The following is a 16,138-nucleotide window of genomic DNA, read 5'->3' as shown; positions in this document are numbered from 1 at the left end:
CGGAAGTACTCGCACTCGTACTCGGCAGTACTCGCACTCGTACTCGGAAGTACTCGCACTCGTACTCGGCAGTACTCGCACTCGTACTCGGAAGTACTCGCACTCGTACTCGGAAGTACTCGCACTCGTACTCGGAAGTACTCGCACTCGTACTCGGAAGTACTCGCACTCGTACTCGGAAGTACTCGCACTCGTACTCGGAAGTACTCGCACTCGTACTCGGAAGTACTCGCACTCGTACTCGGAAGTACTCGCACTCGTACTCGGAAGTACTCGCACTCGTACTCGGAAGTACTCGCACTCGTACTCGGAAGTACTCGCACTCGTACTCGGAAGTACTCGCACTCGTACTCGGAAGTACTCGCACTCGTACTCGGAAGTACTCGCACTCGTACTCGGAAGTACTCGCACTCGTACTCGGAAGTACTCGCACTCGTACTCGGAAGTACTCGCACTCGTACTCGGAAGTACTCGCACTCGTACTCGGAAGTACTCGCACTCGTACTCGGAAGTACTCGCACTCGTACTCGGAAGTACTCGCACTCGTACTCGGAAGTACTCGCACTCGTACTCGGAAGTACTCGCACTCGTACTCGGCAGTACTCGCACTCGTACTCGGCAGTAGTCGCACTCGTACTCGGAAGTACTCGCACTCGTACTCGGCAGTACTCGCACTCGTACTCGGCAGTACTCGCACTCGTACTCGGCAGTACTCGCACTCTTACTCGGAAGTACTCGCACTCGTACTCGGCAGTACTCGCACTCGTACTCGGCAGTACTCGCACTCGTACTCGGAAGTACTCGCACTCGTACTCGGAAGTACTCGCACTCGTACTCGGAAGTACTCGCACTCGTACTCGGAAGTACTCGCACTCGTACTCGGCAGTACTCGCACTCGTACTCGGCAGTACTCGCACTCGTACTCGGCAGTACTCGCACTCGTACTCGGCAGTACTCGCACTCGTACTCGGCAGTACTCGCACTCGTACTCGGAAGTACTCGCACTCGTACTCGGCAGTACTCGCACTCGTACTCGGCAGTACTCGCACTCGTACTCGGCAGTACTCGCACTCGTACTCGGCAGTACTCGCACTCGTACTCGGAAGTACTCGCACTCGTACTCGGCAGTACTCGCACTCGTACTCGGAAGTACTCGCACTCGTACTCGGAAGTACTCGCACTCGTACTCGGAAGTACTCGCACTCGTACTCGGAAGTACTCGCACTCGTACTCGGAAGTACTCGCACTCACTCGTACTCGGAAGTACTCGCACTCGTACTTGGAAGTACTGGTACTCGTACTCGGCAACCTGTACTTGTACTCGGAAGTACAAGTACTCATACTTGGTAAGCTAAGTACTCGGCACAACTTGGTACTCGGAAAAAGTACTTGACTACAACACTGCTTGTATCAGTAAAACTCAATGACTGAGTTTTAATCTCGAGGTTTGATTCTAATCAAAATCTCATGCAAGGGTTTCAAAGCAATATTCAGATTGGGCAATGGCTCAGGCTCCCCCTCCACTAGGCTCAGATGGAACCGCCGCAAAATCCTGGCTGCCATCACCTTGACTTGGTTGTGGGCAAAGTGTTGTCCGATGCAGTTCCTCGGCCCCGCAGAGAACGGCAAGTATCCGAAGGGGTCTATCTTGGCAAAGTTCTCCGGCAGGAACCGGGAGGGCTTGAACTCCATGTGGTCGTCGCCCCAAACAGTAGGGTTGTGGTGGAGCTGGTAGATGTTGAAGGCTACCAAGGTCCCGGGCAGGAGTGTGACACCGTCTACATTTAGAGGGGCAGTCAGTGTGCGGGATAGTAGAACGGCGGAATACATCCTAAATGTCTCTTTGATGACAAGAGACAAATACTCCAGTTGGTTAAGATCCTTGCTGTAAAATGAAAATAAAAACCAGAATGATATACGGTGTAAAAATAAATTAACCAACTTTCCTTGGATATAATATGTCCAGAGGAACATTAGAATTATGGTAATGGTTCAAAAAGCACAGCAAGTATAAATCGGAGTGGTTGATCCTGTGAAATGCATGAGACACAATTCATGGGAGTGATTGACATTGAACTCCGTACAGAATGTTATTTTATCACCAATCACAAGAGCTGCAGTTGTGACAAACCACATGTGGCTACTGGTTCCTATTTGTTTATTTATTTCTTCTTATTATTTTAACTGGGTAGCCCATTCGGTGGAATCCACTGATCTCCCATGGGTCCCAGTAAAGAGAAGACAATATGAAAAAATTACAGTTTTAGAGGTGGGAGGAAAACCCTAAAAGAGTATTCTGAGGAAATCCCACGGAATCAGGCAGGGACTGAAAACCCAATCCACATGTTGGCCCAGGCAGGAATCGAACCCGGGTCACAGTGGTGGAAGGCGAGGAAAGTACCGCTTCACCAACCTGACACCCATGACTTGTGTGTTACCCAAAATAGGAAAGATTACATTGTATCTGTTTTATATCTTCTAAAAAGCATCAGTCATCATTCACAGTGCACCAAGACCCTACCAGTGGTCCATCCAAACTTTCTCTGTGCAAACTGTTGAGGGGGTACTTGTGCAAGGAGTCTATACAGCGGCAACCTCGTCCCCAGTGCTTACTTTATTTCCAACCGCGTTTCCAATAGTAAACCCTGGATAGGAAACTTTCTTCCTGTATCCTGATTGGATACCGCAATTGGCTAGTAATGGATTTTTATCGTGTACTTGGTGCTATATATTCACAACGTGCAGTACATGTTTTCGCGATCATTCGTCCACGCCTTCTCGAAAATACTAATTTCCTTTCCCAATTTGCTCATATTAATATGAAATATGATACTGCATGTTGTCTCGATAAGATCGTAACAGTTTGATTTCAAAAATCGTGTTTTCGTAACTCACGCCGTGCTCGCGCTGCTACGAATTGACTCTGTTTTTACCCCAGACACCGCATACAAAAACAAACCCTAATGTGTAATGCATATCCAGGCACCAGACTGTTCCTCATTTGCATACGTGTGCAAAAATCTTGCACATGCAAATGATCCAATGCCAGGGTGAGAGAGCAGGTAGTGATGGGCGCGTACTGCTCGACACCCTGGGGACGAGGTTGATACAGCGGGCAAGAGGATTCACCAATATTTCAAGACGTGTCTTATTACCTTGTGATTCTGTCCGTGTCTCTGTTCTCCAGTATCTTGTCCACTTCCTCTCTGACTTTTGACTGGTGTTCAGGGTATTTAGCCAGGTTGTACAGTATCCAGGTCATGGCAGTGGCGGTGGTTTCGTGGCCGGCAAACAAGAATGTATTGACTTCGTCGGTCATTTCCTTGACCGTCAGACCGCTACCGTCAGTGTCGCGGGCCAAGATGAGTGTGTCCAAAAAATCGCGGGGTGAAACCGGAGGATCTTTTGACTCTGCCTATAGATAGAAAATGTGAAATTGCAGTTTGAGGCTTTGAGTGCCTTTATCTAAAAGACAATCAGGATGTCAACTTTATATTTCATGGTCACATGAATGTCTAGTCTGGAGAGAGAATCAGTAACCCTCCTATGCAAACATACATTCTGTGTCGAGTAGTCCTTTCAGTCAAAATCAATCAAGTTTTTTCAACAGTTACAAATTCCCAGCCCACATAAAGCAAGAGTGACTGGCAGTGACTGTTTATGTAACTTGATATGGCTTTGATGTGCCTGCTTTGTCTCAAAGTCTGTTGACTGAGTTTTATTAATCACAGTGCTTGCTTGACTGATCTGACTGCTGGTGACTATAGCCTGTGTTAAAAGTAGAGCAGGGCATGTGGATGGACATTTTGACTGTCTGTGACTGTTTAAATAGCAGGAGTGTTAATAGATAATCAGCATTGGATCCCTCTCACGTCAATTCCCTCTTTGTAGTCCTGATGAAATTGTCTACCCATCTGAAGATTATTCCCACTGTTGGGGAGGTCCGAGTATTATGCAGTTGGGATGGGATGGGGTGACTATCAGATGCCATCCTTGATTCTCTCAGTGGACAATGAAAAGGACCCTCTCAACCAGCTGCTTTTCTGTCATGATATAACCCCGTATGCTGCTTCTGTTTTGAAACATACTTGTTCAGAGAAGCAAGGGCTATAACCATAGACGTTTGTTTGGGAGGGGTTGGGACAAGGGACTATAAACGTTTACACCAGTTCAACGCCTTGGTTTTTATCTAAAAAAGCTGACAAGTTATGCTGTACAGGGTGAGTAAAAAAAACCCCGAAACCCAAATGTTGGGACCATTGTTTTAGTGAAGTACTACATTTAGCATTTTCAAAATCTAGGATATGAAAGTCCAATTCATAAGCTATCTTTTAGTACAAGAATCATTCAAATCACTCATGTATTTTTCAAGTTACGGATTTTTTTACACAACCACCGTTTTAAGGTTATGCCACGGATCACAAAAATGTTCAGTGTTCTTTCAGGAAAAAGAAAACAAATCACATAGGGATGTGTGTAAATTGTTTTCGTTTTGCTGAAAGAACGCACGCCTTTTTGATGATCCGTGGACATAACTTTGAAAAGGTGGTTGTGTTTAAAATTCCTTAACTTAAAAAGTACATGAGTGATTTGAATGATTCCTGTACTAAAAGAAAGCTTATGAATTGGGCTTTTATATCCTAGATTTTAAAAGTGCTACATGCAGAACTTCAATAAAACAATAGTCCCGACATTTGGGTTTCGTTTTTTTGACTCGCCCCGTATTATGACATGTAGAGAAAAAAAAATTGAGGGTTCCTTGAATTCTATTGTGCCAGTAGCCATGCACAGATGTTTGTATACCTTTTCTGATATTTCTTTCTTCCTCTTTTTAATCAGTTCATCTGCAATACGGTGAACATACTGACATGCCCTCCTCCATTCAGGATACAGTGAACTCAACCGGAACAGCCAGGGGATAACGAGTAGTGGGTTGCCCGTCTTTCGCTCTTGCACAGTCCTAATGAGAATTTCGGTTGCTGTCAGGATGTCCAAATCTTCAGGCTTGTGCCTTTTCTCCAGCTGAAATGTAACGTCAAGTTGCAAAGTGAACTACGTTTTCATATTTTGTGGCAGATGTTTAACGCATGGATTTTAACTTTCTACGTCTTTGCTGCTCGCTTTCTGATTTTAGAGTTATCTCTTGGACAACAGGCTGGTGTTGCGTTCGGAAGTTTTAACACATGCTAGTACTGAAACACTTGTCCATGCATTTATTATTTCCAAGCTGGATCACTATAATAGCTTACTCTATGGGATACCATCTGTGCATGTAGACCGTCTTCAGCGGGTTCAAAATGCATGTGCCAGGCTTGTGTGCAGCATTCACAAGTACTGCCATATCACACCTGTTTTATTGATCTTCACTGGCTCCCAATTAAGTCGAAAATTGTTTTTAAAATCTTGTTGCTTGTTTTTTAAATTGTACCCAGCCAATGCACTCCCGGTGGGCACGGCAGCTTTTTGATGGCACTACGGATTTCTAGGGTTCTGATAAGGGATGACAGAATCCTGAGGAAGAAAATTGTGCCCAACAAAACGCACAGTGATGACAACCACAGCATTTTGATACTTAAAACATGTGTCTAACTAAAACAAACTAGCGCTGAGAGAGCTGATTGCGGCATATAGGCCTGGTTAAACCACGATCCAAAGCATCTGTCGATGGAGGCGCTGTTCAAAACCAACGATTATGCACACTACCGGACAATATATGGTGCTTTTCAGGGCGATACGTGCGTGAAATTACAAAAAAAGGCACCAGGAACGGCCGATGGCACAATAAAAGGGCACCACTTCTTTTTAAAAAGGGCACTTATTCAGAAAAAAAGGCACTTCTTGAAAAAAGGGGCACTAGCAAATTATTGGGGGTAAACGATGGTGAAAGAAGGGCATTTGAATGGAAAAAGGCAGTCTTTACAAATATCGGGGGGGGGGGTAATACCCCTTACCCCCCCCCCCCCCCCACTCCCCCCCCCCCCCCCCCCCCCCCCACACACACCACCACCACCACCGCTGGCTACGCCTATGGTCTTCGTATATAGTTTCATCCGAACAACTGCATCCTTCGCAAGCACTCGTAGCAGAACTTCCTTCGGTGATCAGGTCTTTCCGGTTCATGTCAGAAATGCCACAAGCTTAAACCGTTTTAAGACGCTGCTGATTTTAGAAACCGCCACCGTTTTAAAGACCTGTCCACGGATCGCAGAAAATGTAAGTGTTCTTTCAGCAAAACGAAAACAATTCACATAGGGATGAATGTTAATTGTTTTCGTTTTGCTGAAGGAAAACTTGCCTTTTTGTGATCCGTGGGGCAGAGCTTTAACCCTCCGGCGCAGAATCTAGCCCTTTTGGGGAACCAATTTGGTTAATTACCTTAATTAAAAAAAAAATTCAAACCAATTCTGGTGATCTTCCATCTAATCCTAGCAAGAGACACCCTCTACGGATATATGCAGTCACCTTTAGTGTGTGACCCCAGGTCAGGCATATCTGAGCATGACAACCTGGGCTAAGGACCGACGCAATTTCTGCCCATCCGGCCGGACCCACCATATACACGCGCACAAAACAACTCCGACGCAATTTCTGCCCACCCGGGGACCCACCATATACACGTGCACAAACAAGGTCACTTGCGAGTAGACAGTGCACGGCTTGACCACAGACTATGTATACAAATACACCTCCTTAGTCTACAGACATGGCAAGATTGTGTTCATGTGGATACAGTGTTGTGTAACCTCAAACCGTGGCGCTAAATATTTGGGTCCCTGGGGGACCCCTTACTGTAAGTGTGTTACTAAATGGGCTTTCTGCGTCGGAGGGTTAAAACGGTGGCTGTTTTAAAATTCCCATAGCTTGAAAGGTACAATAGCGATTTGAATGATTTTTGTATAAACGAAAGCTCATTAAGTGGGCTTTCATATCTAGATTTTGAAAGTGCTACATGCAGAACTTCATTATAAAAATGGTCCTGCTATTTGGGTTTCCTTTTTTGTGTGATGACTCGCCCTGCATGTTGATATTATCTTCATGCTTGGGCATAAAATCTTAATTAATGAGCAGAAACGTTTAACTCTAGGAGTGAAACAAAAGTCGCATCTGAAAACAATGTCCTGTGTAACTAGGGGAAGGGCTTGATTTCTAAGCCTATACTTATAACATGACACAACCACCAAAATGTCTCTACCTGACAATTGGACTGGTAAGAACATGCTGTACGGAGAATGGCATCAAATGTGCAAAGGCCAAACTCGTGATCAGTCTTCATAGGTTTGCCTTCCGCAGCCAGTTGGTCCAGTTTGCCCATCAGCACTTCGATACAATCGTTGTAGATGGGGACGTAGGTCCGTAGGATGTCCAGATGGAAGGAGCTAGTCAGGAGGCGCCGGTTCCTCTTCCACTTGGTGTTGTCCAACGAGGTCCCTAGGCCTTCCCCCAGCCAGTCCCAGAACAGCTTGTAGAAGCTGGACTTGACCGAGCCCGTGGGGTTAACTACCAATGGCTTGATCGTGTCCGGGTGGACCAGGACAGGTATCGGGATGAACCCCCGCCAAAGAGTGTAAGCACGGGGAAAAGCTGCTACCGTGTCCCGTTGCCACTGCATGCCGGGGCTGAACGGGGACTGCTTCTGGTGTCCAGCCAGCCAATGCACTCCCGGTGGGCACGGCAGCTTTTTGATGGCACTACGGATTTTCAGGGTTCTGTGAAGGGATGACAGAATCCTGAGAAAGAAAATTGTACCCAACAAAACGCACAGTGATGACAACCACAACATTTTGATACTTAAAACATGTGTCTAACTAAAACAAACTAGCGCTGAGAGAGCTGATTGTGGCATATACTAGCCTACTGACGTACGTGTTAAACCACGATCCAAAGCAGACAACGATTACGATGTGCATGAGCATATGCACAAATATAATGGCCAACAGAACAGGTGAATGGTTAAGTTTGTTAACATCGACTGCATGACTGCATTTGACCTTACAATTCACAAACACCATATTGTGGTAGGGAAGAGTGTTATCTGCGATTTCGTTCATTTTAAACGTGAGAGTTACGTGCGACACACTTCGTGTGCCACCCCAGGCCTAGGCAAAAAATAATATTCGGCTCTGGTCAGACCAAAGTTCCGGAATTGACGCGGCGACGCGTTGTTTTTTTTTCTTCTTTTTTTCCCCTTTTTCTTCAAGCTTGGATTGTACAGACAAGGTGGGGTACCATTTTGCTTTTTTGGTGTCTTCATGTACATTGGTGTCCTCCATAATTTGCCTTGGTGCTATCGATCATTTGCTTTTGTGCAATTCCCATTCCTTGGTGCTCTTTGGTAAAAAAAAAAAAAAGAGCACCTGGGCGCTGTTGGAGCTACCGCGGAACATTTTGGAAAAAAAAATTGACGCGCATGATTAAAATCGACGCGCGCGCTGACCACTAGACCGACTTATTTTTTTTTTTGGCCCTACTTTGCAAGACCTGTCGAGGTCCATTATAAGAAGTGTCTGGGAGGGGGAAAGATGATGGAAGACCTGCTCCAAACTCAACTCATGTCTTCTTTTAATCGTCACAACTGTCATAAAAAAATGATAGGCATATTCTCCGTAGTTAAAAAACCATGTGCGCACGTTAAGTTGCGGCAACATGCAAAGGCCCACTTCACTTTGAAATGGTCCATTTTTTAAAAGGTCCACTTTTAATATTGTGAAAAGATCGTCATCTCACGCGGGCTGGGAATAGCTAGCTTCGCCTGCCATGGACGAACTTCAAATTCATTCAGTTCAATAGTAACACTTTAACGGTAAGAATGTTGTTTTTGAAGACTTTGTAAACAATTTCAGAGCCACGATATTTAATTAGTCCGTATACGGTGCGTTCGTTTAGCTCACCCGGGTCGGCACGGGTCAGCCCCGTGCCGTTCGATTAGCTCTGGGTCAGCCACGCAAGACCCTGGTCGTGGAGCAGAGTCATTGGTGGAAGTACGTCACGCATGCGTTCAGGGTTCGACCTTAACTTTTTTTTCACTAGCCAGCGGGGCTACTGAAACAGACCCTTAACTAGCCCGTGGGCATTTTCACTAGCCCACATATTTTTCTTTTATAGAGTGTCTCCATAAGCAACAATGTGCATTCATGTAAAACGTGTATCCTTGAGGTAATTTTGTTAGTGTTTTTAAGAAACACGTACGTTAATTGAACTCTAAACAAATAAAATTAGACACAAATTGATACAGGTTTGCTTTCCGGATGTAATTATTTATTTCTTCCTGTCCTTTCATCTTTGCCGTAGCCCAATCATTTTTGACTCGCCAGCCGGGCTACTTAAGCCCGCCGCTGTTTTGACTAGCGTTTGGCTAGCGGGCTACCGCTAAAGTCGATTCCTGTGTTCATTCCCTAAAAACAGATAATGTGGCGGCCGGACAGCGGAAATGTCAAGAGGACTTCAAAGTTGACTTTATTTGAAGTCTAAGGTAATCCTTTATTGAGTTCATTGCGACTTTTTAGACTATAATTTCTGCCCAGGCAACTTTTGTGAGTTTTGCAATTGACTAAAAAGCAGTAAAACTCAAACTAAGACCCAATCCGAAACGGGCGTTTTGACAGTGGCTATGGCCTCGGCTACGGCGTCAAGTGAGGGACGTGATGGCCCGCGGTTGAGCGTTCGAGTAGCTTGGCTGTCGTGGCTGACCCGTCTGCCCTTACCCATGTCGAACCGGGTGAGCTAAACGAACGCACCCATAAATCGTCAACACCAAAACCTAAGCCACGCCCCCCTGAAAACATCCAGAATAGGCCTACTAGCTGATCGTGTTCACCCCGAGTCTCTCAACATAAAATCCATCCACAATGAGAATTCACTGGACCAACCCATCGACCTCACTGAATAAAGGGAGAATGACCCCGATAAAGAAAAATCATGTCTGCCTTTTTGATTTGACGTTTGCTTTTGCGCATGGATAAGATTGAATGAGAAATCTGGTATTCACCGAAAAGCGGATACTAAAGGTTTTTAGAATTCATACTTTTCATTTCATTTGCTGTGAAATTCTTGTCAGTGGTGGCAGTCGAATTTTCCGAGGTAACAACACATGCATGGTTATTGAGTGGTTTCATTAACTGGTAAGTATTTTTGTTGTTAATTTCAAGATTGCGTGTTTGGTCTGAAATTGTTGCAGTTTGTATACATGTACATGTTGTTAGTATTGTTGCAGTGTGTTAAATGCTAAATGCGTGGGGCCATGTTGTTAGTCAACATTATTTTGATGATGGGTTTGACAATTTACAAAGCTATATCTGACGGACGTTTGGAAACAGCTAAGTATGACATCCCAAGCCTTCGCATTGGGGATACATGTACTCGCCAGGGTGACCGTAAGGTCATGGCCATTTTCTGCTAAACGCACTTCAAAAATCTGTCAGATTTATAAAAAATCTGCCAAATTACTCGCAATACACTTTAAACACTTAAAATCACATGCAGATTTGTTAATTGTATTGCCTTAATTATAAACACTCTACAGTCACATAAAGATTTTAGGCAAAACGCGGTTGCGTCACGACAGTAGCTAGTCCGGTTCCCAGTGAACTAGACCAGCCAACCTGTGCCATTATGCAAGGGTTTGTTTGAAAAGATTGGAGCTTTTTAAACAAATGTACCATTTGGTTTTTTTTTTCAAATTGGCTATGCTTTCTGTCAAATAACCATTTTTGCAGAATTCTGCCAAAAATCTGCCAAAAAAATCCATTCTGTCAAATTTTCTGTCAGACTCGTTATTTTAACAACAAATCTGTCAAAGTTAGCCGAAAATTGGTTAAAACGGTCACACTGGTTCTCGCATCCAGCCTTCTACCAGTTACCGTATAACCTTGGCACCACAATGTACTCACACAGGTATGCAAATTTGCTCGTTTTCATCTTCGCAACCTTGGATTCATTTGTAAATAGCTCACCGGCCGGCACAGCTATACGGAGCAACGGGTTCATACACTTATAACATCACACTTTGATTTCTGTAACTCGCTCTCCTTATGACCAGGGACGACGGAGCCGGGGACGCGGGGGCTGGTGTCAATTCCCGACCCCCCCCCCCCCCCAAAGATTTCCCAGTCCAACAAAAGTGCCCCTCTCGCGGTTATAGTGCCATGCCCCTCAAACGCACACGTATGAAAGCATATGATCACGCTACAAACAAAATTGTCTCCTCTCTTGTAATGCAAATCTGCCCCTCAAAAACCCAAGTACCCCTCTCGCATTCACACGATTGTGCACCTTCCCGAGAGGGAAAACTACCCCTCGAAAGCACAAATACACCTCTCGCAAAAACTAAAATTGTACCCCTCTCCAGATGGAAAACTACCCGTCGACAACACAATTAGTGCCCCGCTCGCACATTATTATTGTACCCCTCTCAAGATTGAAAACTGGCACCTAAAAATAACAGTGCTCTTCACGCGAATGAACTCGTCACTGAACTTGCCATCAAAAGCATCAGTGCCCCTCTCACGATAAAAACAGGTCTAAAGAAACACAAAGAGCAAGATGGACAACGTATGGCCTAGTCATAATTTGTTCCTTGTCATATAGGTTTATAGCGAAATGAACGGTACCATATTCTTTTCCTCCACCATCACACTGCCGGAAGGTGCCCCATTTTCTGAGCAAGTGCCCCTGATTATGACCTGATTATGCAGCGGCTCGTCTTGTTTCACTGTCCAAACGCACAATACATAATTACATCTGTATTGAAACCACTCCACTAGCTACCTATCAATGACCGCATCGCTTTCAAGATTCTCCTCGTCTTTAAAACAATACATAGCCCTCGCCAGTTTACATGTTAGGTGCCGGTATTAGCTGGGGAGTAACCTGCGATGGATTAGCATCCCGTCCAGGGGAATGGAAATATTCTCAGCGTTTGATAAACGCCGGCCTCCTGATGGGCCACATTGGTTAGAAAAACCCTTAAAGACCGGCCACGTGACGGGCTCTCAACCAATGGGAATGATTAAACAGTCTTAGGTATTTATTAATGAGAAATAATTTCAACACAGAACAGTTAAATTAAGTATCCATGTTCAAAATGTAATTCCTCTTGCGAACGACGAAAATATATTTTTCATTTTATATCAAGTAATTCTCACAGTTTTTCTACGAACTTTTTGGATAACTGTTTATATATTTTGTAAATGTTTCCTTTGAAATCACCGGGACAATTTGAACTGTGTGAAACATGTTATGAAGTGTAAAGTTACAGTCAGGCCATGCAGTCAGAGTCATTTGCGTTGATGTGGCCCAGATCCCGGACGTTAATGCACTTTCATTTTTGCTGATCGCAGAAGGCCAGCTAAGTGTCTTCTATTTGTGGGCCACCTGTCTCAACTTCTGGCTTTCATTCTGACTTCATGGCTCACTGACTATATCACTTGTAAACCGGGCAGTGATATCGGTCGGGTTACGCCAACGCATGAGCTAACACAGCAGAGCAATGTACTTCCTTCAACTATATGTGCTCAAATTTGGCTCATTATCTTGATATAACAGATGATTGCCGATCCCTATACTGTGAACGCCATGTTCGATCAGACCGTCTACCTATGCAACGCCTCGGACAGGAAAATCTACGTCCGAGCGGTCTACGAAAAGTGGCAGAAGCTGAAATTGTCCGCGGAGCTGAAAGCGCCCGTCGGGGGCGGTAACGTCGCGGCAGGCTTCGATTACGAGCAGGCTAGTAACCTATCCGAGGGATTCACGTCGGTAGCCCCCCACCACACGCTCAAGATGATCGGCACCTTCTTCTCGGCTTGGGCTAAGGCTCTACCGCCTAAAGGCGTAGATGCTGACGGATATGAAGCCGGAGATGATGGCGTGTATATGCTTAAGGAAACGATCCGCATCAGTCGTAACTACCGAGTCCCAGGCAACCATTCCATCATTGTTACACCGCAGCGTACTGTGCAGGTAGTCCACGGGCGTAAGCAGTGGAAGAACCGCTGCAGGGAGTTCTGCCCATTCATGTTCGGTAAGGCTGCAGACTGATAACTTCAAAACCCCAACAAAAATGATCGTTTCTATTGGTCTTAGTGACCCATTTCCCAAATCCATTCATCCCGCACGGGAGGATACACGTGCCCCCCGTAACGCGGCTGACACTCTTACAGGTATCTCACTTTGAAGGGCTGACACCCTTGAAGGTGTCGCACAATGGAGAGGCTGACGTTCTTAGAGGTGGCATATATTGGAGGGGCTGACGTCTAACATTACAGAGGGCTGACACCCTTGAAGGTGTCACACATTGCAGGCGCTGACACCCTTGAAGGTGTCACACATTGGAGGCGCTCACTCCCTTGAAGGTGTCACACATTAAAGGGGCTGACACCCTTTAAGGTGTGTGACATTGGAGGCGCTGATACCTTTGAAGGTGTCACATTGGAGGAGCTGACACCCTTGAAGGTGTCACACATTAGAGGGGCTAACACCCTTGAAGGTGTCGCATTGGAGGAGCTGACACCCGTGAGGGAGTCTCTTGGAGGCGTCGAACTCCTAGAAGAGTCTCCTATAACACCGTTGAAGTGGCTTTACATCTAATTACAATCCATTTTTTCTCTCTCCTGACAGAAGACAAAGAACGTCGTTTCAAATTGCCTGGTGGAAAGCATACACGACTTAAAGAGCCTTGTCCAGTCTGTGGCCGGGGAGAGCGCGCTTCCTCGGCTCCATAAACCCATTCAAAAGGAGTGACGGTGTGTTAGTTTTTTTTTCTTCATCAGTGGCGACAATCTGACAGCAAACCTGAAATCGTCTTGAAATATGTAGCCATGGTTTGGGAAAATTGTCACATGATAAGAGACATTTGCCAATCGTGTAACATGTAACTGCTCCTTCTGTAAGTTGTAGGCGTTATATTTACGGTTCTAGTGCCTTTGGGGATTTATTCATATCCCCTCATGTCCCAACTTTCTCAATACTATACGAGAACACAGTGATTGTTTTAAAGTAGGGGAAACAGAACACGACTTTTGCACACAACAAAAAAGGGGGAGAAAAAGGCCGGACAATTCAATTATAATTGGCTTAGGGATGCCTCTGCGTACCTATTCTCCTTATAAGAATGATCGTATAACATAAAGCCTGAAACTGTGGCCAAACTGAGTTCCTATTCTCACTTTTCCATCCATTGCGTTTTCTGAGCTGAAATTGCATTTGTTTGGTAAGAAGTACTGGTACATTATATGGCTATCCACGAATTATCATTCGCATTTCCCATAAAAAAAGAGGAACTGGAGCCCGATACGAACGTGCAGAAATTTCTCAATGGTTGTGCACTGTACCCTGACTCGTTTAACGTTTAAAATGATACTGACCCTCCGGACATACATGTACGTCTGCTCTATTAATGCTAGCATAGTGACCGTTTTAGCCGATTTTCAGCTAACTTTGACATTGCAGATTTTTTGTTAGAAACGAGTTTGACAGAAAATTTGGCAGGATGGATTTGTTGGCAGATTTCTGGCAGAATTTTGCAAAGAAAATGGTTATTTGACAGAAAAGCATAGCAAGTTTGAAACAAAATTGTACGTTTGTTTTAAAAAGCGTCAATCTTTTCAAAGAAACCCTTGCAAATTAGGACAGGTTGCCTGGTTTAGGCGCTGAGGTTCACTGGAACGAAGCAAAAACAAATATGATAAAATAAACCAAATTACACAAACAAAAATTATTTTGTGGGTCGGGAACAATATTTAGGGCGGTTTACTCAAACACTGGGGACGTCAACCGAGATCAGAGGTAAACATTTCAACATGTACTTGGTACTTGGTACGTGGTAGGTTCTCCTCAGTATAATAGAGATCAGTGGTTCTCCATAGGACTCCGCAGGGAAGTTTTAGCATCCAATCCAACAATCTAGTTAAAAAAAACTTTGTTATAATTCAAAAGCCTTAATTAATGTTGGGCCCGTACAGGTGTATTGCGTATAAGTGTTGATCAATGTTTAAGTTACATTCAGTGTTATAGGCCCTATATATACTCACGTTTGTAGTTGCTACTTTAATGGTGTATACTATACTCAATGAAATACTCACGTTTGTAGTTGCTACTTTAATGGGGTATACTATACTCAATGAAATACTCACGTTTGTAGTTGCTACTTTAATGGTGTATACTATACTCAATGAAATGGGAACATTGTTTAATCAACATTAATAATTGTATCGGTGAGATAAGCTTTGTGAATGATACTGTTGCTTCAAGATTATTTACCTAATAAACAGGCTGTGAAAACAATGAATGGATTTGCATTATGTACTTGGTGAATTGTATACGTGTTAGAGGAAGGCTATTGTGAATATTATGAGCATTGCTTTCCTCACACAAAGATACTCCCCAGGATACCAGTGTTGAAAGACTGGTTCCCGCTCAGTAGCGTATCCAGCTTTTGATGTGGGGGGGGGCAACCGCACATCCGCGCCGGATAGACATGTTTTTTTTTCTCCGGACACCTGGCGCGGGGGGGGGGGGGGGAGCCTCCTTTGGAGGCTCAAAGGAGGCCGAATGGTTGTCTAGGTCGTTAAGGGTGGTACACAGAATATTCAGACATCGCCATGGACGCCATGGTCGCCGTAATTTTTTCAACATGTTCAAAACAGTCGCACAAAGGTCGCCGAGGAATTTGGTTGCTCAAAGGTGGCTCAAAATAATGAGGCGGAAGGGAGGCACAAGCTTTGCCGTGGTTGCAGAATGGATTACCAATGGTCGCCACGTTATTATAGACCCGTTCAGTTGCAAATTTTACCGTCAATCTGGGCGATTCTTCTGCCTCCCTTGTGCCTCCTTTAGCCGACGAATAGCGTGCATTGAACGATGACTGTGGCAACCGCTGTGCCTCCATTCGGCGTTGGTTGCCGTAGGTTGCACAGGGAAAGCACAGGGGAGGCAGGCAAGTGGCTCAGTGGACGCACAGGTCGCTCGGCGTAGCTCTACATGAAATGCCCGAAAATTGCAGTTTTGGTGGTTCAAGGGAGGCAGTTACATAGAACAGGATTTTCTGGGTTTAGGCGACCATTGAGCGTCATGACCATTTTAAGTTGGTGTCTCATAGGTGGTACAAAGGTCACAGCCCTGTGTAAACTTTACACAGGGGTCT

The 16,138-nt window shown here is 44.9% G+C and overlaps 2 protein-coding genes across 3 annotated transcripts; one reads left to right on the top strand and one right to left on the bottom strand.

The window, feature by feature from the left end:
- Positions 1-1,242: 1,242 nt before the first annotated feature.
- On the bottom strand, positions 1,243-7,923 carry LOC119723936 (leukotriene-B4 omega-hydroxylase 3-like). Its single transcript, XM_038194849.1, has 4 exons — positions 7,193-7,923; positions 4,804-5,022; positions 3,156-3,415; positions 1,243-1,885 (listed from the first exon to the last, which is right to left on the bottom strand). Exons 1-4 carry the CDS (start codon positions 7,778-7,780, stop codon positions 1,435-1,437), a joined length of 1,518 nt encoding a protein of 505 aa, XP_038050777.1. The 5' UTR covers positions 7,781-7,923; the 3' UTR covers positions 1,243-1,434.
- Positions 7,924-9,853: 1,930 nt separating this feature from the next.
- Positions 9,854-14,442, top strand: LOC119723934. 2 transcript variants are annotated; one of them, XM_038194848.1, is made up of 3 exons: positions 9,854-10,118; positions 12,541-13,018; positions 13,618-14,442. In XM_038194848.1, the coding sequence occupies exons 2-3, from the start codon at positions 12,541-12,543 to the stop codon at positions 13,716-13,718; spliced, it is 579 nt and encodes a 192-aa protein (XP_038050776.1). In that variant the 5' UTR covers positions 9,854-10,118; the 3' UTR covers positions 13,719-14,442. The 2 variants fall into 2 exon arrangements, with proteins under 2 accessions (XP_038050776.1, XP_038050775.1); XM_038194847.1 differs by having other exon boundaries at positions 13,615-14,442.
- Positions 14,443-16,138: the final 1,696 nt, after the last annotated feature.

The sequence above is a fragment of the Patiria miniata genome, unplaced genomic scaffold (assembly GCF_015706575.1).
Source record: "Patiria miniata isolate m_02_andy unplaced genomic scaffold, ASM1570657v1 HiC_scaffold_17, whole genome shotgun sequence".
Classification (NCBI taxonomy): Eukaryota; Metazoa; Echinodermata; class Asteroidea; order Valvatida; family Asterinidae; genus Patiria; species Patiria miniata.
Note: the sequence above shows the minus strand (reverse complement) of the source record. Positions and strands in the feature narration are given on the sequence as shown.